The sequence below is a fragment of the Aquila chrysaetos genome, chromosome 6 (genome assembly GCF_900496995.4).
Source record: "Aquila chrysaetos chrysaetos chromosome 6, bAquChr1.4, whole genome shotgun sequence".
Lineage (NCBI taxonomy): Eukaryota > Metazoa > Chordata > Aves > Accipitriformes > Accipitridae > Aquila > Aquila chrysaetos.
The window spans coordinates 53,344,802-53,371,329 of NC_044009.1; the positions used below are offsets into that span (position 1 = coordinate 53,344,802).

The 26,528-nt window shown below is 39.6% G+C and overlaps 1 protein-coding gene across 6 annotated transcripts in view; it reads left to right on the top strand.

Moving 5' to 3' along the window:
* The window catches only part of GPD2 (glycerol-3-phosphate dehydrogenase 2), a 79,200-nt gene that overhangs the window by 32,448 nt on the left and 20,224 nt on the right, over positions 1-26,528 (top strand). For 5 of the 6 annotated variants that reach the window (XM_030017336.2, XM_041124257.1, XM_030017335.2 and 2 more), the window contains 10 exons: positions 11,138-11,302; positions 12,066-12,210; positions 17,081-17,274; positions 19,921-20,055; positions 20,302-20,477; positions 20,997-21,128; positions 21,593-21,751; positions 24,929-25,041; positions 25,137-25,215; positions 25,337-25,435. In XM_030017336.2, the coding sequence (XP_029873196.1) occupies positions 11,138-11,302; positions 12,066-12,210; positions 17,081-17,274; positions 19,921-20,055; positions 20,302-20,477; positions 20,997-21,128; positions 21,593-21,751; positions 24,929-25,041; positions 25,137-25,215; positions 25,337-25,435 (1,397 nt within the window). Of the gene's footprint in view, positions 1-11,137; positions 11,303-12,065; positions 12,211-17,080; positions 17,275-19,920; positions 20,056-20,301; positions 20,478-20,996; positions 21,129-21,592; positions 21,752-24,926; positions 25,042-25,136; positions 25,216-25,336; positions 25,436-26,528 lie in introns of those variants that run through there. The other variant, XR_003923867.2, reaches the window with a different exon arrangement.

A 26,528-nucleotide genomic window follows, 5' to 3' on the forward strand; every position in this document is an offset into this window, starting at 1 on the left:
GTTCTTTCAGAAGGATTAGTCATAAAATAGAGCATTAAATAATGGAAAAAAAAAAAAGTCTTAAAGTAGGTCATATCTTTATCTTCTCTGTCCATCCCTTCTTTGTCTTCCCTAAATAATGAATAAATAATTTGGCCTTTTAAGAATGGAGTGTCTTAACTGATTCTATATGTGCAGTTAAATGTAGTTTTATCTTGTTTTCTTGCCTTTCTCTATTCCTGTCTCTGTCGTACTTTCTTTGTATCTGTAATTAATAGCACCTACTAGCAATGTCTCACTGTTTGGCATGTTGGTCACCACCACCAAAGGCAAGAATTAAAAACATTCATTATGTAGGTTAATTTTTTATTTGGTAAAGCCACCTGTCCAGTTATGACTTTCCTCTGCAAAAGAACATTGCCACCAGTAAGCTCAGGAATGCTCTTTGTTTTGTAATTGTTGATCAAACTAGTGGCATGTCAAATAATCCATTATTCATGAATATGTTGTGTTCTGAAATGTTGTGGTCTTCTTAATTACATTTTTTAAAATTGTTTATACAGGAAAAAAAAAAAAAAAAAAAGGTATGTTATAAATGTTGGAAGTACCAGCAATAGCAAATCACAGACTTTACCAGAGGCTATTCTTGCTCTGTCTCAGCATCAGGAAACTAAAGCATATGTTGGATGTTAGCCTGGGTGTACACAATGTGTCCTATTTATTCAAGGTTTTCTTTGAAGCCACAACTTACAAGTTTGTTTCTTAGGGGTACATGTCAGACTTCATTTAGCATTTGTTGGTATTAGGATACTCCTGAATAGCAAAAAGGCAACATTTTGGGGGAAGAACGTGGCTGCTATCTGAGCAGTGATCTGTCAGTTCCACTTACGTAGCTCAAGGAAAACTGGAGAAGAGGCACCATGGAGAAGCTGGGTTGAGATCTCAAGATCATAGGCAGAATTATTTTAAAGCACTTTAAATGGAAGAATTAATCTCCATTTAAATTATATATAGTTCATTATGTTAAGAACTAGGAAAAACATTAAAGCAGAGATCCGACTGGCCAGAATATTTCAATTTAAAGTGTTTAGAAATTAAAGTGGCGCAATTCTTTTTTAAGATGCATTATTTTTCTATCTCTAGGTGCTTGCAGACTTTTTTGTTAACATATTTTGCCTTGCAAGATGAGCCTTTAGGTGTGTAAGGAAAATTTGTGTTCTGTAATCAGTCATGAATTTAAGATTTTTAGGGCTTTCTTGATCCTGCTCTTTGAATTTACTGCTATTTTCTGAAAGCACGAATTAATATATACTACTCCTGTGACTGTTTTGCCACATCAAGGTATTTGATTGTTTAATGTCTTGTTCTACAAATTTCCAGTATACTTGCTGGGATGTAAGTAATTGTTCTTTACTTTTTGTATTCTCAGTATTTTTGTCTATATTCTCTCCTGAAATATTTTAATATGGAGGTTATTTAAAGGTAGAAAAAGAAGCTTTGGCAGAGGATTTAGCTTTCCTTGTTTACAGCAAACCCCATGAGAAATCCTTCCCAGGCACACATGCACACACACAGACGCACATACACACAAAAATCAATGCAAAAGAGTAGGGCATTCATTAAGCTGTCAAAAATGGAATAAATGCTTTTTTTTTTATTTAGGCTCTTGTAGCTATTTTTCCTAGTATTTGAGTGTGTCCTGAATTATGAAATGTTACAGCTTTATAATTCATATTTGACAAATTAATATTTTGAGAATGTTGAGCTGTAATAGGGGTATTACCCTATTACAGATGCAGACAACTGTATGACTTTTTTTTCCTTCCCTGGATATAAAAACTCTTTGACAGTTTGTCACTAAAAAGACTTTCTATAGGTGAAATACACGGCTAACCATATTTCTTGGTATTTCAAAATTGAAGCTGGATGAATGAGAGAAGCCTTGCAGGCACACTAACTGTAGGTATAACCTGAAAAATACTATGCGTATTCTCCGTATCCCGTTGCTTTCAAATACATTTTGTCCCATGTTCTGTATAATAGAGTTGTGTGTGAAATCCTGAAGAAAATCGGCAGCCTGCTACGAGAAAGCTTGTAAAGGTAATACTGGCTGCCTCTAATGGAATGCATGTAAAATAAAATGCAGGTCTCTGGCTGGACCTATAGAAGCGATAGTATTTTTCGTTGTTGGCATTAGTATAAACACTAGTGGAGATCCGTTATAAACGGTGCTTCCCAATTCTCTGATAAAATCCATTGGGTCTCTGCTTGCTTGTAGTGCTGCTTAGCGCACGGTGGCTCGAGTCGCGCCGTGCTTTATCCGTCAGAGCTCTTTTATCGTTTTCAAAAGGGATAAAATCAATAGCCTAAAATGGCTTGCATCTTTAACCCAGTTTTGCCTCTGTCAAAGGGTGCAGCCACACAAGCATCCCTGCAGGAGCGGCTGTTTGCTTCTAACAAAAGGGACCGTGCATCCGCAGCACTCTTCTTCCTTTTGCTGGAGGCGTCCTTCCCAAAAGCATGCAGATGATAACTGCATCTCCTGCTGTACCTGTAACAATTTAATTGTGTAAGTCAGCCCAGTCAAGCATCCCCAGCTCATGACTGGGAGACATGAAATTCATTGTCATTATTGTCCCTGTCATTTTGGATCATTATATCCTGCTGCAGAATTTTCCTCACTCCAGTGCTTTCTTACCTCCAGGAAGCAGGGATTATGGCTGAGGTTGGGGTGGGGGCAGGACTGTGAACTACATTTACCTCAGGGGAGCCACAGATTAAATTGGCTTTGCTCTCTGACTTGCTGGATTCGTCTGTTTGTACGCTGTGGGTTTAAGGTTGGAAATGATGAATATTCTAGTGAATTCTGTGCCTCTCTCTTTTCTTTTTTTAATGCTCGTATAAGCAAAGGATGGGTTTTGTGTCCCTTAAGAAGTGAACGGGGAGTAATTCTTTAGATCATGTTACCTAAAAGATTTAAGATTATTCCTGAGCAAAACGACATTATTTGCACATTGTGCCACAAACATCTGAGCGTTCCCCAGTGTGTCGTGGCTTTTAGGGGAAGGACTCCATCGAAGCATGTAACTCTGCTGTAATTTATATGTGTGCATTTTATGTGAACTTAATAGTCGGTCATTAGTTAATATGTACACTGTTCCATATTGTAGGTATGATTATATGTATGTTGAAGGAAAACAGATTATGGGATGCCTGTACATCTTGCTGCTCCTTCCCCCGCTCCGGTGGCTGTCCCTGTGTCGGTCGGCATACGGGGCCGAGCAGCCCTGGTCCTCAGGAAGGGCTGGGAAGGTGCACGTTGTTCATCTTCCTCGCCACACTCCTCCTACCCACCCCATCGGCAGAGTTCACCTTGCCCAGCACCTCCTGGCCTGTTTCTGTATCCATTCACGCGCTGGGTTTCTCTAGGTTTGGCGCAGAATTACCTGTTAAAATGCTGCTGCTTGACTCCTCGGTCGGATGGGGTGGATCCCTCCATCGGTGGCAGCCCTGCCTGCTCCCCTGCCTGCTCGCTGCCGGGCACCGCTCGGGACACGAGGTCCCCTCCAGCTGGCACCTGACTGCCCGTCCCGGCCACTTGCAGCGTGCCACATCCACATCCTCGGGAGCAGCGCGGCCTCTCTCCAGCTCTGGCACGGCAGTCTGTCCGTCCTGTGACTTCTTGTTCCCTGGCTGGTCCCTCCGGCCCTGGCTGGTCTCCGCTGGGTCGCACAGCGGAGCTCAGCATCCCGCCTGCGGAACACGACATGCAATAGCTGACAAATTGATCACTACTTCATTTAGGCTTAAAAAATAGCTACTGCCATGTGCAAAGCAAAGTTTGCCTAAAATTTAAGTTTGCCCCAAATTTAAGCTATTGGTGTGAGTGTTGGGAGTACTAGTCAGCTCTTATGCTGTGCGGGTACGCGATAAGCTGTATTGACATCATCACGTTTCTTTCTGGTGCGGTGGCACGGCTGCAGCAGACCTGCCGTGACAGTCGTTCATGGTGACATTTTAGCGCCGTTTCCATAAACTGACAGTGACAATGTTTAGTTTCATTTTAACACTGTGCTTTTACTTACACTGACATTGCAATATGATTGTAGTGACAAGTTGAAGGCTGATACAAAAGAAGTGGGAAACAACATAATTATAAAGCAGTAGCACAGAACAATAATTCCAAATTTTGTCTCTCACTTGATGTGCCTGGATATTGTGGCTTATTTTTTTATTCTGATATCTTAGTTTCAATACAAGTTTTAGCTTCTGTACCATAACTTGGCAGTAGACCTGATTAGACAGACATTCTCAGGGTATTGCGATGTTTAATTTTTTTTTTTTTATTAAAAAAAAAGCTTTAATGGGCTTCCTGTCTCTTGCTTATATTATTCATTTGTTTATAACTGTATGTAAGTTGGAATGTATTGTACTTTCATTTCCTAATCTTCATTATCTCGTTTCTTTTTATCCATACGTGCAATTTGTTTGGTCACAGGTTCCTCCATTCCTTTAATCTTGCCTTATGAAAATAATCTTGACTTTCTTAAGTTCCCTAAGCTTGTCTTGTAAAATAGTGGTTACGTTGCATCTTGGGTGGTCTCTGCAGTGCGCTCTCAAGCTGTGTGTGTTAAGGTTTGATAAATGTAGCTGTTATTGGTAAATGGGCATTAGTTCTTTCAGACCCTTGAGGAGAAGAACTTTAAAGTCGGATGCTGATGGCTACTTCTTCACCTCTATCACTCACAGGAATTGGGACATTTATTTCTTATGGTCTAAGCTGGTGCTAAATGGAGGAAGCAAGAAATGATTTAAAATTACTGCTACTGTTTAAACTCGATGTGTCAAACCTGAGTTTGAATCTGTTAGAATAAGTTTACCTGTGAGAAGGCCAAACTCAAGGCTTTCCTTTCCATTAAAGCTCCTACAGAGTGAGGGCTGAAAATACCTACCTCTTAGGGCAGATCTTAAAGAACTAAAATTTGTGGGGTGTGTGGTTTTTTCCCAATGCAAAGTGCATATTTAGATGTGTATCATTCTTCCCACCTGGTTGGGCTGTATTTCAGCAGCACAGATAACACAGTGGAAAGCAGAATTCGAATTATACATGATTTGTGTGAGAAGTATTAACAGTCTGGTGTGATATTGCTGTGTTGTTATACGTGGGTGTGATGGAACTGATTTAACTGAGTCAGAACGCTCTTCCCTCTGAAGCAGTCCAAGAACAAATGCGTGCATGCTACGTATCCTAGAAAGTCTGTTAGTTTTCAGCGAATTTTTGACTTGACTTAAGTTTCAAGTGATTCAGAGAGCAAGAAATAGTTCAGCTCTGAGGGCATTTTTAATGACTTGTGACTCACGAGTCAAATTTGATGTTTACCTCTGAACTTATTCTACTTAGGTTTGGGGAAAAGAACTTGCTGAGTTCTTTCTCAGAGAAGTCTGGAACAATTTTGAGTCACTCCAGCTGATTCATAATGCCTAAACTTGGATATAACTGATTTCCGCATGTACAACAGATGTTGAGTTCCTGTTTTAATGCTTGTAATAAAACTGTTCATGCAATTAAGCACTTATTTAAAAATTAGAGGATGTGGGCAGTCCTGGTAAGTTAGTTATGTATAGTGATATATAATTATCGCTCATCAGCCTTAAATTTGGTGAGATTTTGGTAAGGTTTGTATATACACAGCAAGAAAACTTCCGTGCACATGAAATAAATTATTTGATTTCATGCATTGGTTTTCTTTACTATGTGCGTGCAGTTATCTAGTGCAAGGCCGTTGTAAGAATATAACATATAGGTACAGAAATACACTTTAAAATAACTTTTAGAATACCAGTGCTTTTAGGGAGAATGGGTGTCATTATTGTGGTGATCCAGTAATATCCCCATCTTGATGCTGGGTGATAGGTTTTTGGCTGGGTTCCAAATCCAAGGGACTGCCTCATGAGTTGCAGTTAAGTATTCTAGTCAAATAAGTGGAGCTCACTGGTATCAGTAAAGGACTAACATAGAAGCAAGAGATTAATTTGCAAGTGTTTGTTTGCCTTTATCCCCTCAGCTTTTTAAAAGAAAACAAAAAAACCCCTACTTATTTGTATGGCTGCATTATGTAGGGGTATGAAATTGTGACCATACTGTGGACTTAGTTCTCTCATTCAAAAAATTTTTTTAATGTATTTTTCCTTTCAAAAGAAACCTGGTAGGTGGCTCTATGGAAAGATTTGCCCTCTTGAGAAAGTTCATTAAGACTCTCATATAGCTTCTTGCATGGCTAATTTCCAACTCTCCATTAAACTTGACCTCCACAGCAATAACTAGATATGCCTAATCAGAAAAGACTGTAAATTGAGAAAAGGTGAGAAGGCTTTCATGTCTGTTGCAGGGACCAACCTGTTCTTTAAAGCAAGAAGTTTGTAAAACCACATATTACAGCTATGTTGTTGCAGTATGAGCCAAAGTGTATTTGGGGCAATCGCTGCAATCCTTGCGTGCATTGTCACATGACTAATTGTCATGCAGCAGGTATACTCAATAACAAAGTGTTAGTTCTTAGCATAAAAAGGTTAACATGAACAAAAGTTACCCTCTTAGGATTAAAAGAGCTTCCAGCTTCTTAAAAAAAAAAAAAAAAAAAAAAAAATGCAGTCACTGGCTACTGTGTGCTGTTTATCTTCAACTGAACAGAGTTGCAGGGGAGAAAGCAGGAATTGGTATAAAAGTAATAGGTGTCAGAGTGTGACACAGGACGGAATATACTAGAACTACCAGAGTGCCTTATTAACACTGTGGTTTTCACACAACTCTACTGAATCAGTCACAAACAAATTTCTACAGTCTGTGGGCTTTGTTACCACTACTGGCTGTGGTTCAGCATTGATAAAAATAAAATTGAATGTACACTATGTGCACTCTGTGGGAGGATTCTTTTAGTGCCAACGGAAGCATTGTCTGTTCGTCTTTGAAGAAATACAACATTTGCTACTAAGGAATGAAAATAGAATTTTCCTAAATTACACAAAAAAAAGAAATTATAAACCAAATGGCATCACTGTTGGTCTTAATGTGATGTAGGACACACTTACACGAAATGTCTTCACGCACTAAATGTCTTCAGCAATATGCCTTCTAAGAATAAGGGTTTTTTTTTAAGGAGGATTCAGTGTTAATGAAAGCACTTAGGCCAGCGTTTTATTAAAAGATAGGTTGACTACCCTTAGTAAAAATTTAAAGTATCCCTCCATTGTTACTATAGTACAAGCAGATGACAATAGTGAATAATGAGATGGATGATTCTTTCAGTTTTTCTTGCTAGAAAAAACTTAAAGGATTTAAACGCCCTCTTATTTTTGAGCAGTATCATGGGAGGAGTTGCAAACAAAACTCAGCATGTTCCACCAGTTGGCTCTTGGATGCTTCTTCCAAAGATGCTGATGTATGGCTGCCTTTCGCACCGCCGTTGAGATGCATCCAGCTGACAGCTGACATGCATACAACAAACAAGTGCTCTCAAAACTAGCCCTTGAGCAACAGGACTGAAGCAGCAGTGACCTCTCCAGGGCAGGGTGTTTGTGAACATCTGTTGTTGGTGAATGTCATAATTGTAATTTCACTGTATTGCCTACAGGTTAGTTACGAGATCTTCAGGAGCCTAATCATTTATGGAAAAGGATGCCAAATTAATTGGGCTTAGCTATTCTGTTGTTATAAAATAACCTTTTGGCTTACAACATTTGGAAAAAAAGCCCCATGGTATCATAGAGGGGTTACCTCTGGTGGCAAGGGGGAGTAGTTGTTTTCTTTGTTTTGCTTTGGAGCAATGATGAAGAACAATGGATGCAGAGGTATCTTAAGTAGGTTGCCAGTAGCTTTTGGTTACCTTGCCATTTATCACACAACTATGCCTTGGGTTTCCTGGGCATCTTCTGAACACTGTAATACTGCTTGTGTCAAGACAGCTTTACATGTCTGTTCTGGAGGAAGTTAAGCTTGGAGGTGCTTTTATCTTGGGTTTGGAGGATCTCTGAATCTTACCTGGGGAGAATGGCATTTAACTGAAAAGTCAAAAAGGCTGAGATGCAGAATCTTTGCTTTGCTTCATCCTTCTGTTTCTCTCTAGAGTGGTAAGGATCATCTAAGTACCAGGACACATACCAATCTCTTAGAAATAAACATTCCTGATTCCAAACTAGCACACATGTAAACAGCTAGTTTTACTTTAATAAAATATGCTTTGTCAACTGTTGAATGGTGCTGTAGTAAGAACTGATCTGGCTATGGTACCTTTATAATGGGGGTTGTACATGGAGGAAGAGCAACCATTTCTTCAGACATCAAGAAAAAGAGATAATTGCATATAAAATGCAGGATTTTAATGTAATTGTCTATGGGAAAATGTGCATATGTAAGGTGGAGGGCTTAAAAGAAAAGAAGAAAAAAAAAAAGCTGTTCCCGAGTATGAAAACTATTGTACTGTGACCGCATCTCTACCAAACTGTTTTGGTATTATTCTCCATAGATGATAAATTTCTGAGCCGCTAAGTCACTCTTCATTTCTTTCAAATCTAAACCTCTACAGATCTCTGCTGTTTATACTATGAAATACTCTAGGACTCCACACTGTAGATCACATCAATCTGAAGCCAGTGGGTTTTTTCTACATATGTAGTTAATCAGGAACTGCTTATTTCCCAGTCTTCTTCCTGCAAAAATGTTATATAGGCACTCAGAGTTCCTTCTGGACAGCTGAGAATTGAGTAATAGCAAGGGGTTTCTCGCATCAGAATAATGATGAGGGCAAAATGGATGAGAGTTTCAGAGAAAGCATGAAAATGTTATCATGAATGCAGTGGTCCAAATCCTGAAATGCACCGAGGATATCCTTAGCTTGCTCTGACATTATGAGCATTAGGAGTTTCAACAAAATGCTGAGCAGCTCTCAGATTTGGGGCTTAATAAACAATTGTTACTTAGATGTTTGTTCTTTTTAGAAATTACACCTGTTTCCACATTATTTATTCTGCTGATTGGCTTCTCTGGATTGCTTTTGGTCTGGACAAATAAGTCACGAAACTGACAAGAGGCAAGCTTGCAAAATTCAAACAGTAAGACTTCCCATAGACCAAAGCTAATATTGGCTAACACTGTAAATTGTGCTGCTTTTGTGTGATGAATCCACACCCTGTGTTAGCCAGAGAAGACCAGTTTGTATCGGATACCACCTTATGCACTGATGGCAAGAACAAATTGATGGAGGATCAATTAGTAACTAAGAAAACCCTCTTAGCCCTGGGGTCCTTCTCCAATAAGTGAAAAAACCCTATTGCACGGAAGCGGGTACTTCAGGGTTTCATTTGTACGTAGACGGCACTTGTCTGAGGGTAGTTTTCTGGTTTGTGCTGGGTTTCTTGTCCTGTAAAGCCAAGACTTGAAGTATCCTGTGGATCAGGCAGTCCCCCAAATCAAGCACCACAATAAAGAGGGTTGTCTCCAGAGCACTGCACTTCTGAAAGCCTTTGACTTTGGGCTAGGGGAGCACTTCCTGCATTACTTTGGAATATGTGCTGTGTTCTGCTTTACGTAGAAGCAGCTACTGTAATGTAGCTTGTTGCTGTTGTCTTTTTTTGTCTAGTGCTCCCTCTATATACAAGATGTACATTTTCTCAACCCTGTGTTAAAACGTTAAGGTTTGAGGTAAACCTCATAAGGTAATTTTATCCATTCCCTGACACTACGGCAGCATAAATGTTGATGCGTTTATTTAACGATTTGCCTGCCACTTCTGACAGATGGTTGTTTAGTCTTATGCATCTTGTGTGATGGAGCATCCCCAACTTTTCCTGACATCTTGCTCAGTTGTTTTGCTGTTCTTTTTTGCAGTTTATTCTGGGCATTGTTTGCTTGGTTGAATTGGAGTTACTGTTTGTTTCTTCATCGGTGCTTTATCATGTTACTGTTTCTGTACGCTTCGCGTAACTTTTTTTTCTTGTAGTTGAAGACTGATTGCACTGTATCGTCTTGGCTGTGTTAGAATGAGAAATTTGGGGAGGGGAGGAGGCGCCTTTGAGGCCATTGATCCCATCTTTATAACTTTGCCCTTTTAGCTACGAACAGATTATTTGCGCAGTGGTTCGAGATTGCACAGGCAGAATCCGAAGGACCAAACTTTACATAAACCATTTATACTAAATGTTGGGAATGCTGGCAACATAAATCAACAACAATATCTATTACAAATTTATCACTTTATCAGTATTATCTTTGATAGAAGTGGTCCAAAGTGTGGGGAAGTGAACCGTACCTCAGGAAGTTTAGCCCTCTCATGAATTAATTATTCAGGACACACAGAGCCTGGCCCCTTCAATGTATAGTAATTCTTTCTAGCCAGCGTCCAGGACTTTAACTTCGGTGGCAATAATAAATAGGAAAAGTCTCAGGTGAAGCCAGTATTTCAAAGTAATTAATCATCTTCCCCTCGTGGTCCCTCCGCCTCTCTCTTGGTTTTCTTTAACGAGGGAATTTCAGTAATAAATCTTTAATGATATATGTTAAGAATCCTTCATTAATTCTTGTCTGCTTTTTTCTCTTTTTGTGATGCTTTTATGTTGTATGTTGGGAAGTTAAAATGCATATACAAGAAAAAACAGTTATAGAAAGCTGATAATTTGGCACAGTCTCTGAAAGGTGGTTTCTCAGATGTTGAATGTTGTGTGGTACACTTGGTAGTAGGAGTTGTTGATTAATACTGGTTGGACTGTCAAACGAACACTTAGATACAGTTACAGAATTACAGCGCGATTGCACAGGGAAAGGTGAAGAAAAAAGTGATTTGTCCTCTCCCAAATCAGAGGTGAACGAGCACTAATCCCCAGTTCCATAGTGTGCAAAGGCTGTGGCATGTTGTATAGTCTCGGGTGCTAGAGGCACCCGCGTGGGGAGCGCAGCGAGGCGTGCTGCTGCCGATACAGCAGTCGGATGCTCTGGCGCAGCAGAGGGGATGTATCTTTAAATAATTCTCGCTAGGCGCGAGCAGCCATCACGCCTATTCAATGTGACAGGGACAGATGTGACAGATCGGTTCTGACACACTTCCATACCACAAGTCCGTGGCTGGAGGTGACTGGTGTCCTTCCTCCGGTCCCGTCCCCGCTGCAGGACAGCACAACGACGCACGGATGAACCTCGCCATCGCCCTCACTGCTGCCAGGTACGGCGCTGCCACCGCCAATTACGCTGAAGTGCTGCGTTTGCTCAAGACGACAGACCCGGCCAGCGGGAAGGAGCGCGTGTGCGGGGTGCGCTGCAGGGACGTCTTAACAGGTGTGTGCCATCCCAGCGACATCCCAAAGGCAGCCTCCTGCCCACCTTCGCCGGCCGAGCGGTGCGCGGTGCGGCACCGCGCGCCCTTCGGTCTGCAGCACCCTGCTCGGTGGGTGGGAGCGATGGCTTTCTGCAGCGGGCTTTGCCGTGCCGCAGTTGAACAGAAAGCACAGCCCTTTAGGAGAGCATCCTCTCTTCGTTAAAGAAAGACAGAAATAATGAAACGAGGGAGGAGCGGGGAACAATGCTGTTTGTAAATATCAGTGAACCGACAAAGGAGCCATCTTCCCAGAGTGCAGTGGCATACCATTAGTGTCAATCATCTTTAACTTCTGTCAGATTTTTCACTCAAATCCGAGTGTTTTGGCAGGGTAGACTAAGCTTTACATCCAAACCCTTCTGTCAAGCAGAGATGATATTGTAAAATGCTATGTGCTGTACAGTAATAATCCCATTTACCAAGTCTACGGGTTGAGACTGAAATCTCTCTTGTTTGAGCGGCAGATTTCAGCTGAACTTCTTCTACCCAGTCTTCCTTCTTCTGCCTTTACAGATAAGATGGAATTTCACTGTAAAACATTTCCTTTCAAATCTGGTGTTACATGAAAACTTTGTTAATTTTTAAAAACCATTCCAGCTGTTCTGTTCAGACAAGCACGATATACTTTACAGTAGGTTAAGTTCATAGATAGATTAATAATAGAGAGTGTCAGTGAGCAGGAAAACAAATGGTGTATGTGATTGATACTGTTTTCTTTCACAGGGCAGGAATTTGATGTCAAAGCCAAATGTGTTATCAATGCTACGGGACCTTTCACAGACTCTGTGCGCAAAATGGATGATCAGGAAGTACCAAACATCTGTCAGCCAAGTGCAGGCGTGCATATTGTGATGCCTGGTTATTACAGGTAACGATATTCAAAGCCTAAACCATTTGTAACAATCTCTGCTGGTGTCTGTAATAAATAAGCTTGCAGAGACATATTTGTGGGTTTTACGGTAGTTTTGAATGCACGATTTGATTTTTATTTGGGGTTTGTTTTTTTTTTTTTAAGAGGGTTCTGGCACTGTGCCAATTAGAAGAACAATTTTATATATTCAGGAACGACTGAAGTCTTGTATTTCTTAGTTAAAACTCACAAAGGCAGAACTCCTGAAGCAGAAGGGCGTTTAGGCACAGCATCTACAACAGACTTGTGAAGGCACCTTTTTTAATGATGAGTTTGAGTTGAGTGTACTGACTGCTTGTTCACCCCCCTTAAGAAAACAAGAAGCATATAAAACCTTCCAGAGAGGTTGCCACCTTCATACAAAAACTCTTGTCCTATTAAATATGAAACTCTGTGCAATGACACTCTGCCACTGTACTCTGCCGCGTTACGACTCCACTCATAGTAAATACGAATGCAGCATGTAGGCAATATAATAAGTAGTTCAAAATAACACGATTAAATTCTGACACTGCTGTGGACACAAGCCCACCCACCCATGGTTGTTTTGGCGGAAAGGACTTGCCTCCCTCTGCTGACCTTGTTACAGAAGAGGTTCCCGTGGCACTCTGCGAGCGTGCTCTCTGTAGACTCCTGCTTCTTTCCTTATTTGCTGTGCAAAACCAAATCCCCTTCTACCAAGTAAGCCTTGTCAGTTGAAACTCAAATATTACCTTTCGTTTCTGAAGTCATTAGCATCCTAATGGAAATTCACATTTATAGACTTATCCCAATTCTGTTGATACAGTGCACTTACAATAATGCCTTCCATATCATCATTGCACTCCTCTGTGAATATAAATTTAGACTTCCAGTGCACAACATGTTGTTTTTGCCGGATCTGTCCCAATAGGACATGACCATAGACTGTAAAATTGAGGCATTTTTGGCCTAGTGTAAAATCACTCTTGCATTCTGTTCATTTTTGGTGTCTCTCCACGTGAAAAATGGGAAAATGACCTGATAGCTGCTTTAAAGCACTAGCAACGTGGAGAAATGGGTTGTAATCCTAGTTTCCTCATATACTATGAGAAGGACATGTGTAATTGACTTTATGGCCCTACAGCAAAAACATGTAAAGTTTTAAAACTTTGGCTTGCTTTGTAAATTCAAAATAGAAAAATGGCTTGATATGCATGAGGGCTCTAATTTATTTATTCTGCAACAACCTAATAATTTTAATTGGAAATGTAGAGAATTCTTGTTCTCCTTGTTCCCCTGTGTATGTCAGCATGTGGGCATTACTTTTCTTGTAAAATAGTATCTACCCACACACTGCCTCCGCAGTACAGCTGATTAGATAAAACTGTACTGAATTTCCTTGAAGTGGGATAGCTTAAACCAAGGAACTGTCTGCTAAATAGGAAATACTCATGGTATTTAATCTTTAGTTGTATGAGGTCTTCTCCTGGTGCCAAGGAATACGCCTCAACAAATGAAGATTGTCATTTCACTGTGTCCACTTGCCTTGTGGTAAATGCTTTATAGAATTTTGGTCCGTACTCACACAAATGAAAATTTTTGAACAGGTACAGGTTTTTAGATATAAACATAGTTAAGATTTTGTAAAACTAATGTTAACCTAATGCATTCATTTCCCATGGGTTTCTTACTCATTTATGTTCTTCATTAATAGTCCCAGTATTCCTCCTCTCATTAATTCTATTTTTAGTATACACATATCTATTCTAGTAGCTGCAGTAAGTCTCTTTCACTCCCTATTGTTTAAGTATATTATCTGCTAAAATGAGAGAGGGTTTTGGCTACTTTTGTTCAGATGGGCTTCCTGCCTGAAATGTGTCTATGAATGTAGTACCTTTTTCCCCTCCCTTCTGACAAATTTCAGAAGTTTTCCGTCTTTCTTGAATTTTCCTATCTGCTCTGCATTCCAGATTCCAGGTAAACTTGTCTGTTAAACCTTAGTTCTACTCTACAGAAAGTCACCCATTTGTTCTTTAACTGTGTTTGTGGTGCTTTGGTCAAATGCTTCTTCAGCTAGAGATCTTCCATGTATCTGTTCTGCTCTGTAAAATGCCATAGTTAATGTCCAGGAATGAACCACTTCCTGACTCCAAGCTCAAGAGTTCTGATCTGTCCTTCAGTTAAATTATCTTGTGTAGTTTAGTAGTCTATAGCTTCTTACATTCTATGTGTACTTTAGTCATCTGTTCTCAAGGTTCTTTCCGGATTTGTCGTACATTCAACATACATTGTCCAATTTAACTGCACTGCTTTTTGGAAAAGGAAACCTTTTAAAAAGTAGACATCCTCCAAACACATTCCGTTGTTTCAAGTCAACTCTTAAATATCGTACTATTGCTTTACCATTAGGCCAGGTATCTTGAGGTTTGTTTTGCTGACAAAGAGTCACTTCAGATTCATCTGTATTATACTCCAAGACCTTTTGCCACTATATTTCTATGTAAAGGCATTGCTTTATACTTCATATTAGAGTTTACAATCCTGAACTTACCCATTTTATTAGTCTTTGAAGATTACTAGAGAAATCTTACAATGGCTTATATTGCTGTAGCTCATACCACATTCTCGCATCCATTCTGTAATCGAAAGAATTTGTGTCTTATAAAAGCATGTTGTTTCAGAAGTATTCCTGGTGTGCAGCAGCATGATTCCAGAGGTGTTCCAGAACAGCCAATATTTGGGTGTTAAGATGCTTCTTTTTGGTGGGAAACACCTTATTTTACATTTCTTTTGGTGGCTTTTCAGTTATGTATATAAGATGGAACAAACATAGCAATAGGAGATTGAGAGCGCGCTTCCCAGGATAGCTGGTAGTCATTAATTCAGTAAATTAATTGGCATCCTTTCATCCTTTCTCATCATTTGCTGCACAATCTAATTGAAAATGCTTCAGTCCATAGGTGTTGTGAAACTCAGGTTTAAGTCTTTACTTGTTTCTCTTCCTTATTTTTAACAGTTTTTACGAAATCACATTTTAAAAAAATTCATACTTTTGAGAAAATGTCTGAAGTTTTCTGAATATTCTGCTACTGTATATTAAATCTCTAGTTTCCTGTCTCTAAATCAATAGCTTTTTCATTTTAAAAAGTAATAATTTGTCTGACGTGATTTACCTTTCACAAATCTGTGTTGACTTCCCCTATTAAATTGTACTTCTGCAACTGTATGCTTAAGCTGTCTATAAATATCATCTAAAAAAATGTTCTAATATACATGCTATATATGAAATTTTCAGTTTCTCTTCTAGCCTTTCCAGATATTGAAAACTTACGTTCAGTAATCAGTTTAGACTTCCTAAAAATGAAATATTCAGTGATTCAGCTTGCAGCTCTCTTGAATAGGTAATTCATATCCAAGCAGGTCTTTGTCTAGCTTCAGCTTATTGTGTTAGTAGTTACTTAAGTCCACTGAATTATTCCCCACTGATGGTCCTTATTACCACCTAAATATATACCTCCTATCCTCCTTCCATATACTTTCTATATCCTCCTTGCGTTATCAGGAATAGGTGCAAAACCTGAAGACTGCTAAACTGACTGCAGATGTTTTTACAAGGACTTCCAGCACCTGAAATGAAATAAAAAAGAATAAAAAAAGGGCCAGCTTAAATGTTTTCCTATATAAAAGCTGTTTACCTTGAAGTGTTTATAGAAGCCTTTTGTTTTCTGAAATATAAGCAGAGCTGTTTAATAAGTCACAAGGATAACTGGGTTTGTACCTGTGGATTTTTTTTTTTAAGATTATACCAGAAAACACTGATACATAAATTAAGATTTCCTGTATGAAGAACTACTGTTTTTCTTCATTTTACTGAATCATTCTGTTTGTAGCACTGGCATAAATAAATGAAAAATCTCTGAATAGTAGCATCCAGTTACTGTCTCTTTTGCCGCCTTTTCCTCAAAACACGGTTCCCCATTCAGGAATGCAAGAGCTGGGAGCATTCGGAGTATACTTCTTGGTCTAAATCCCTTGGGAGTCTATGGGTGTTCACTCCTGTTGAAGTGGCAGGTGGTTAACAAACCCAGGCTGTAGTATGACTGGAAGTTTACTGTTTAAATGTACTCATAATGCTTATGATTTCAGTGTTGCTGTTCTCTTGTTTTCTGTACTTGTTCTTTCTGTTGCTAACCCTCACCCCCTCCCACCCCACCTTTATTGCGAATGCAGGTTGTAGAAGTCATTGGGATTTTGTGTGTCTTTACTTTTTGTCCTCCGTTCAGGGCGCAGATAATTGATAACTTGGGTTAATAACATTTCATCTTTAATTTTTCTTGTTATATACTTAGACAGGTCAGGGTTCTGTTCTTATTTCTTCCATTTTAACGTGCATTCTGTTTCAGCCTTCCCTTTCCTTTGTGGCATAATATAAATGATTGTCAATTTTTTGATTAAAAACAGTTGTTCATTCCATAATGAGTTTCAGGTAATTGCTGTTTTAGAATTTCCACCTGTTTGTATTTGAAATTCCAATGAGCAAGATTTTCCAGAGTGAATGGAGATGTGAGATGCCAAAGGCCTGATTGCTCGATTTAAGGTTGTGGTCTGCTAACTTGCTTAGGAAATCAAATTCTAGTGATATCTGAGCATCACATTCAAGGGCCTTATTTATCAAAACTTCCGGGAGTACCATTTAAAGTCAGGTCATGGGCACATGTGAAATCTCTGACTTTTTTCTTTTTTTTTAATCATTTGACCTAAGAGCAAAAGTAATGTTCTAATACTTTATCTGGGGTACAAGGTATGCAAGAACAGAATCCCTGGTGATTCCTGACCTGTTTTGAACCATGTCCCTTCTTTATTTCAGCCCTGATAATATGGGTTTGCTTGACCCAGCCACCAGCGATGGTAGAGTGATTTTCTTCCTGCCATGGGAGAAGATGACTATTGCAGGGACCACAGACAGCCCGACTGATGTTACTTCCCATCCGATACCAACAGAAGAAGATATAAACTTTATTTTGAATGAAGTGCGCAACTACCTTAGTGTTGATGTTGAAGGTAAACCTTTGTCAGCTCTGTTTTTCCCCTGCGAAGGTACTGATAAGTCTGTGACGTTTCAGTGTGAGTAAATGCTGTCTGTCTGAAGTTTTTCTGTGACTCTGATAACTATGGTTCTTGTGCATCTGGGTGTTTCTAAAACTAGTGGGACATAAGTGTCATCGTGATCTCTGTTTCAGAGCTATAAAATGATGCTTTTCCAGATACACCTGCACTACTTGGACTACTTAAATGGAAATCAGTTGATATCTGCATGTTCAGATTTCACATACCTTTCATCTAACTGGTGCTAGCTGTCCAGCTGCACAGCCAAGTCTTTCTGGTCTCTTTGGGTGGCAGATGCAAGGTTTTGCAGAACTGGGACAGTTTGGTCGTACATCAGCACAAGTACCTCAAATAATTCACCTGTTCTTCTTGAAGGAAAAGTTGTTCTGACTTTTCCTGTGTCTTTGTTTTTATTTCCATTTTTCTAGGCACTTTATTCTTAGAATTTACTTTTCTTGATATGGTAAATATCTAATAGTGTCAGTTTTCAGTGGGAGAGGAAAGTATAATGGGCAAAAAGGAGAATTTATAAAAATTCCTTGGTGACAGTTGTTCCTTTCAGTAGCTGAGCTGAGAACACATTTGTTAGAAGATGCTGGCCTGCTTTGACTCAGTGCTGGTTTAAAGGAGAGAGGCTCCTTTCCTTCATAGTGACTTTTAAAAAAAATTATTTCATGAAAGCATTTGTACTTCTGTATTTCCATTGTAGTAGCAGCATTAAAATAAATCTGAAAAGCACTTGGTCAGGAACCTTGCAGCATCCTTAGATTTAGGAAAACTTGCTGTCTGATGATTGGAAATGCTAGATTACTTGTTTCCTGAAGTGGATAATTGATGGCTCTGTATTATATAAAGTTCAGAAAAAGTCTTCAGGAAATGTACCTTTAAGTTTCCTGAGCAGAAGTTGATATAAATAAGTGCGGTAGGCCTGTCTGGTAGCTACCTGTCTGGTAGCTGGTAGAGTTAAGAATGTGAATAAGACAGAGATTTTGCAAGGTATTTTACAGAACTACATTATGAAGTGTTTAATTCTTTTGAATGAAACCTACCTAGGTGCACGCTGTTTTTCACATATGCAATTAGCAGTGTTTATAGATTGCTTGTTATTGAATTAACAACTGTGCTGGCCATATCAACTCACTGCAGACCTGCCTTTTTGCTGCCAGAGACAGTGCCAGGGTTATCAACTTACACAGGCTTGGATGTGTTCCAACTGTTTAATTATAGTGTCACGCATGCTGCTTTTTCTAGTTTCATTAGTTTATAAACGTAATATGGTATCTTATTTCTGTGATTAACACTTCATTTTGGCAGGTTAAACATGCTGGCAGAGCACCATTGATTTCTGAAATCTATTTTGTGTTCTTTGGGGGATATTTTTACACCCTTTTACTGATTTTCAATTATCATTTATTTGAAAGTTGTATGAAAAAAAAAAAAACCAACCCACGTTCCAAAGACTTCAGGATAAAGCAGATCAGTCAATTTTTCTATTGCAATTTAATAAGCAACAAAATTAATTTCATTAAATTTTCTATTGGTCCTATGTTTTTATGTATTTAAAAAAGTGACTTTCGGAGGCTGGGGTATTTTTCTACGACTGTTAAGGGCTTTTGTGATGAATAGATGCCTTCAGGTTTTCTTCCTGAGAAGTCAGGGTTGGCTTTAGGTGTATACTTGTAACTGGACAGGAAGCGGAGGAGTAGCACAGGGGAAGAAAGTAGTGAACAGCCATTTAGTCAGGCCTCTTGTGGAGCACGACAACATTGCTGAAGCAGTGGTAAGGAGGAGGCAGAGAAGGCAGGGCTGGAAGAGGTAGTTGTGTAAGATATGTGGACTTCTGTTGGGTGGTTTTTGACAAGTCAGCTGGGCCCTTTCAGGTTGCTGTGCAGTAACAAATGCTGGCATGGGGTACAACCTTTGGGGATGTGCTACAGCTGACCACAACCTTGCCAGTAATTTTTCTCCTTGTGTATATGTTTAACTGCACTTACTATAAAGTAAAGATCACTTGTCAAGACGAAAACTTGGAAAAATAATCTACAAGCTAGAGAAAAAGCTTTGAAGTCCTCAAAGCAAATGTTACACTAATGTGGAACAAACTTTATTTTGGTTTCTGAAATGTAATGCAAGGACTGTCCTGTCAGCACAAGCAAACAAGGAGAAGACTTGGTGCTGGGGGGTGTGTGTTGGTTTTGGTAGGGTTTGGGTTTTGAGTTTAGGGTTTTTTTGAGCTGATCGGTGACTTTGACAGTTGAGTCTCTCTTGGTTGATCAGTTCCCAGGATATCTCTGTTCTGTTAGATTTTTAACCAGTGTGAAAAATGGACCTATCTGTCTCTGACTTTGCTTTGGGCTACAGAATATTACTGATACTGATCAGGGCAGTGCTATTTTTAATTCTGTAGCCCAGCTTATTTCATTACTTTGGAGAATCTTCTCCAGCTCTTTGAGTTGCTCAACTAACAAGCATGGTGTGGTGCAGTCCTTGTTTCACAGCGAGTATCTACACGGAGGCAATGCCACAAAGACCACAGGAGGGATATGAGATAAATACCCATCAGTTCCTGGCTGACTTTGGCTGATCTTTGGTTCCGGACAGTGAGAAGAGGAGACGTGTTGGCAGCGTGGAGTGGCATTCGTCCTCTGGTCATAGACCCCAACTCCAAAGACACGCAGTCGATATCCCGGAATCATGTCGTTACCATTAGCGATAGTGGCCTTGTCACGATAGCAGGTACTGGAAGTTCTCTTAAAGTATAGCTTTGTTGGGCTTTCTCAGTGTATTTTATTGAAAACTTTTCTCGTTACAGGATGATCTTTCATGTTCCTTTAACTAGATAATGATCTTTCAGTGGTAGCATGACTGGCTTGTTGGAGCAAGTCTAGTAAGAATAATGTGATATATAAAATATATATAGTACATACCAACTTCATATTCCACTTGCTTTCCCCAAATAAAGAAGTAAATGTGTGGTTACAGGTGGGAAGTGGACAACCTACCGTGCCATGGCGCAAGACACCATTGATGCAGCTATTCAAGCGCATGATCTGAAGGCAGGTTCTAGTAAGACCATTGGACTGCAGCTACAAGGGGCTGAGGACTGGAGTCCCACTCTCTACATTAGGTTGGTCCAAGACTATGGACTTGAAAGTGAGGTGAGTCATGGTTTCTGTTGATGCTCTGATGTTTCTGTGTCGGGGTGTTGTTTTCCCACTAAATCTAATGCCAGCGTAACTTGTACAAAGGTCTGTCGAGCCTGATAAGAGCTTATTATCTGGCCGGGGCAAAGGTAGTTTTAAAAAAAATAAATTCTAGTAATTGTTTTTCTTTTCTTCCCTTTTCCCTTCCTCCTAATCTTGACTGTTTTCTGCATTAAAATGTTATGACATGCTAGGGTCTGTCTTCCTTTGAGCCCAACAAAATCTGTACTTCAGGTGTGATCACAGTGTAGCAGAAGAGTTGGAGCATCGTTAGTTACAGTTACATTGATACATACATAGTGGTTTCAGTGCTGGTCTAACCCATTCACAACGCAAGTAGTTTCCTCCCACACAATCAAAATCTAATACCCTCTTCAGCCTATTTGTTATTGGTGATAAGAGAATTGACAAGAAAAACGTGTGTATATTTGATGTGCTTTCAAAAGCATATCGAATTTGTTTTGAACTCCATAGGTGGCTCAGCATCTAGCTTCAACATATGGGGACAAGGCTTTTGAGGTGGCCAAAATAGCCCAAGTTACAGGAAAGAGATGGCCTATTGTTGGAAAACGTCTTGTATCTGAATTTCCTTATATTGAAGCTGAGGTATGTGGAAGAACTACATAGTGTTCTTTGATTCTCTTCTTGGGATAACCAGGTTCTAGAGCAGGGCTGTCTCGCTCTGTAAAACATCTCCATAAACCCTTTCATTTGGTGAGGTCCAGATTTTTTTTCCTGTTCTTGTTTTTCCCGTTCCCCGGAGCATGCTTTACTTTTATGTTTATATGTTTGTATATACACATATTAATATATTTATATATAATTAAATATTTATATAATGTCTATTTTTTTTATTTCATATATACACGTTTGATCCTAGATGTGTTTTATAAAATGTTCCAAGGAGAAGGGAGCTTTTTAAATGCTTCTCTTGGTTGGGTGGGAACTAGTTACGGAAAGTTCGTTTTGTATAGCCAGCCCAGCAGTGCCGTTTGTGATGCTAAACATAATTTCTGACAATGCCCGTCTACTTTCTCATCTGCATTTTTCCCCTTGTCTTATTGTTCTAGGTTGTCTATGGTGTTAAAGAGTATGCCCGCACGGCAGTGGATATGATTTCCCGACGTACTCGCTTGGCCTTTCTGAATGTGCAGGCTGCAGAGGAAGCCCTGCCAAGAATCATAGATATAATGGGGAAAGAACTTAACTGGAATGAGCAGAAAAAAAAGGTACAAAGGGCCTTTTTCATCTGAAACTGTTTTGTTTTTCTTAAGTAGTTTCCATGTTAACGATCTAAATTAGTTGAATAGAAAACTTCAAGTGATGCTTTCTTCCTGAGAGAATGATTCACTTGGCATATTTCACTACACAGACTTTATCAAAATAGCTGTGAAATGAGTTGGTATTGGCCAGGGGGTGGAGGGGAAAGTGAAGATCTGTATCCTGTTGTTCCCCAACTTTAAAAATGAAAGCAGTCTTGGCATTACTATCCTGTTCCTGTTCAAATATTTTGTTTACTGACACTTTTCAAAAGATCTGCCTCAGAAAAGGGGGATCTTGTAGTCTGTGTCACTCCTTTTTGTCTGCTCTGTCTTCTCAAAAGTGATGAATGCTGAGTTTGCACCGTTTTCTGGCCTAAATTAATGTTTAAGGTCATTGTTAGCTTCCTTTTCCCCCAGCGGGTCTGTGCTCAGACATGTGTGGGACTCATCTCACTTTACTTGCGGTGTTGATAACAGGCTGTGTCTATCTAAGCTAGTCTCTGTATGCCTGCTCTGTAGTAAACAAACTTCGGCCAGATGACTTACCCTAATGAGGGTATCTGCTGTGCATGCATTGAATTTCACCCTATGGCCCTGTTTAGATGTCCACAAACTGTCAGGAGTACCTTGGATAACTAGCTTAGATGTAGATATCCCACTTACTGACATGCATCCTGCCCCTTCTGAACTATCATATCATGTAAGTTACCGATTACCACTTCTTTCTGTTGTCATAAAAAGATAAATGCCCAGAATACTGGAGGCTGCGCTTGTAATGCTGTCCAGAGTATGGTGGAGGAAAGGCAAGGAGTGCTCTACCCAAATGGGACACATGGTTTGGGACTACTTGCACTCTGAAGCAAACAACATGTGAATGCTCATCTAGCTCTTCCACTCCAAAGGGGATGGGAATTTTCCCTTGGACTGTTTGTGAAACCTTTTAGCCAGCTAGAAGTTTGATTAACATTCTGGAAGGAGCTCCTTTGAATCCTGCTATCCAGAGGGCCTGCTGTGATCCTACAGCCTCCCCACAGGAATGCATAAAGAAAGGGATACCATCATGTCACAGTTGTGAGCCGTGTTGCTTGTCTGCATGTGTGTTGAGCAACCTCATAGTCAGAGGTGTTTGACTGAAGTTAGAGGTGTCTCACCCTTACCCAATGAGATTTGCTCATGTAATAATTTACTGTGTTAAACAAAGCTGTATCAGTTCTTCCATAACAGTAGATGAGAAAATGGGAAGGTTGCAAAGCAAAGAATTTGAAACCAGCATGATGCTAGGGTTGCATGGACAGCCTTAACTCCAGTGGCCCACAGTTGGGGAGTTAGACACCCATTCTCACCATAACCTGCAGGAAGGAAAATTAACAAGTACTGCATGCACCTGTAAGACTTACAAAGCCATCTGTGGCTTGTGTGAGCTCACTAATGCCAGCAGGGCAGCCTCTGTGTTCCCTGAACATCCACTGGGGTTTCTTTTTGAAAAGCCTCCTTTTCTTTCAAATGAGATGTCGTGGTTTAACCCCAGCCAGCAACTGAGCACCACGCAGCTGCTTGCTCACTCCCTCCCCCACCCAGTGGGATGAGGGAGAGAATCGGGGGAAAAAAGAAAAACTCATGGGTTGAGATAAAGACAGTTTAATAGGACAGAAAGGAAGAAAATACTAATGATGATAATAATAAAATGACAATAATAGTAATAATAAAAGAATTGGAATATACAAAACAAGTGATACACAATGCGATTGCTCGCCACTTGCTGACCGATGCCCAGTTAGTTACTAAGCAGCAATCCCCCCCAGCCGCACTGCCCCCAGTTTATATACTGGGCATAACGTCACATGGTATGGAATACCCTGTTGGCCAGTTTGGGTCAGCTGTCCTGGCTGTGTCCCCTTACACCTTCTTGTGCACCTCCAGCCTTCTTGCTGGCAGGGCATGAGAAGCTGAAAAATCCTTGAGTTAGTATAAACTTAGCGTAAATACTTGACTTAGTATAAATACCTGGCAACAACTGAAAACAGCAGTGTGTTATCAACATTCTTCTCATACTAAATGCAAAACATAACACTATACCGGCTACTAGAAAGAAAATTAACTCTATCCCAGCTGAAACCAGGACATGAAGCTAAAAACCCCCTGAGTTATTGAGCTCCTCTTCTGCAACCAGTCTTGGGCCATTTTGAAGTGCTACATTTTTACAGCAATCTTGCATGTGCTATATTTCAACTTGACGGACGAGGCAATTCAATGCCTATCCAGAAGAGCATTCTTTAATTTAGATCTTATAGTAAGACCATTAAATAAGTCTTTGTTGGTCTGGGACTTTAAGGCTAATTTGTGTGCTTTTATTGAAGTATGTAAGAGTAGTCTGGTATAGTTCACTTGGTCTCCTAATATGCCTTCACGAACAAGTCTTTGCTAGATGAAGTGGCTTACACGTACGTGCCTAGGAATCTTTTAATGCTACTGCGGCCGTTACTTAGCATGCTTACTCTTGTTTGTTAACTGCAGTGCGGACTATTTAATATTGGTGCCCATGTGGCAGATGATTGTATCACTTTTAGAACCGTGTTTGGTGTACCCATCGCTGTAGAAAGAACTCTGTTCTACAGTACTTTACGTTATGTCAGTTGTTTATCACTTATTAAAAAATTGGCTATGGAAGACCTTGCACTGAACTTTCAGGTAATAAATTAATTTTACTACCATCAAGAGAACTAGTTTAAAACATAAAGAACCTGCCTGGTGTTGAGCCTCCTGATTTTTTTGCTGATTCTAGACAGGTGAAACATTGCACTAAGATATCAGCTGTGAGTTAAATGGCATTTTGTAGGCCTGACCTGCAAGTGCCATTCTTCATGAAATAGGTAGATATACCATGTGTGACTTTTAGGACCATACCATGCCTTCAGTGTTAACACGGTGATTAGAAGTCTTTACTAGACTTGATATCTCTTTTCAAGACTAAAATGTGCCTAAGCTTAGCTTATTTTTTAAATGCTTTTTAGCTACTGTCTGCTTAGTTTTTGGATATTAGATAAATTCTAGTTAAGTGGAAGAAGCTAATAAATACTACATTAAAAATAATTGTGTAAGAACTTGCTATTCCTCAGATATACCGTTTTTCTCTTTTTGTTGTAGGAAGAACTTGAAGCTGCTAAAAAGTTTCTCTATTATGAAATGGGCTACAAAGTAAAATCAGATCAATTAACAGACAGCTCTGAAATCAGTCTAGGGCCTTCAGATATTGAAAGGTAAGTAACGTAGAAGAGTTCCCTATGCTGCTAGGAATTAATACCAGTCATTCTTCTGAGTGCAGTTTTTCCCACTGATAATCCTTATCTTGCAGGTACAAGAAGCGATTCCACATGTTTGACAAGGACAAGAAAGGGTTTATTACTATACTGGATGTGCAGCGTGTCTTGGAGGTAATGTTTCCTTGTGTTCGTTTAGTTTCCTTTTTAAGCCTCTTATCTAAATTTTAGAGTGTGCCATAAATAGTGCCGAACAATCCAGTTGACATACTTCTGTACTTTTTTTTTTGTCTAGAGCATCAGTGTGCAAATTGCTGAAAACACACTTCATGATATTCTAAATGAAGTGGATCTGAACAAAAATGGACAGGTTGAGCTCAATGAATTTTTGCAGGTGGGTGTTTCTTTGTTACAAGAGAGGCTGTAACTTTAATGAACAAAGGCATAGGTATTTAATTTTTTTATCTCTTTGCTGAAGGGCTGGATTGGAGACTAGGTGAGTATTACTTGGGTAAACACTGTAGTGTTGATGCTATTTGCCAAATCACAAGATAAGTGACACACAGAGCCATCCTCAAGCAACTTTGAAATTCAAGGGGTTTTTTTTATGTGCGGAAACAATAAGACCCAAAGAACAGGTCCAATTTACAAAGTATACTACAGTACAGACCTGAATTTGGCTTTTTTTAAATATAGAAATGCTGTTTAAATATATTCAGAACGATATAGTCCACTGGAAGGTATATGGCACAGTTATGCACACCGACATTTATCTGGGTCTGTTAAGTGGTTAGTAGTTTCTAAACTATTTTGAATATTTTAAAGAATGAGCTTGTGGTTAAAGCACATCCAGTCCATATAATCCCATTTTAACTCCTGGATTGGCTAACATTATGTCAGTTTGTACGAAAGACATTACATTGACAACCCATATATCTGCTTTTTGAAGGGCTTTAAAATAAAATTAAGGGTGCTACTGAAATGTTTGTTTGCCCAGCTCCTCTTGCATATGCAGTTTGCCAGCCAGCTTTGTTTTTGTAGAGTCTTTCTTGGTGTGGTATTTCAAGTGACTGCCATGTCTTTCCTGCATGGTGGCAATGATGAATGCCGAACATGAGATAAATTAATGCTGGGGATTTTGGTCAATGTCAGCCCTTTCTTCACTGTGTCAAGTTAAACAAACAAGATCAAGGCAAAGGAAATGGTAATTGTCTCTCTCGAGATGAGCTGTAGATAAGAGCAGCATTGTTGAATCTAAATGCAGAAAATTTTCACAGGTTGTGTCCAGCATTAGAAAAAGGGACTATTTATTTGCCTAAAATGGAGCAATTTAGTTGGGTAACTGAAATGCACTTGGGAAGGGGAAAAATAAACCCAAACAAACCACGGGGGCAGAAAGAAGAAACAATGGCTTTGGGAGTTTGTGCTTATGTGTTCACATATAAGGGAAAATCACAGCTGTTTTTCTGGCTATTGCAAAAGGGTCT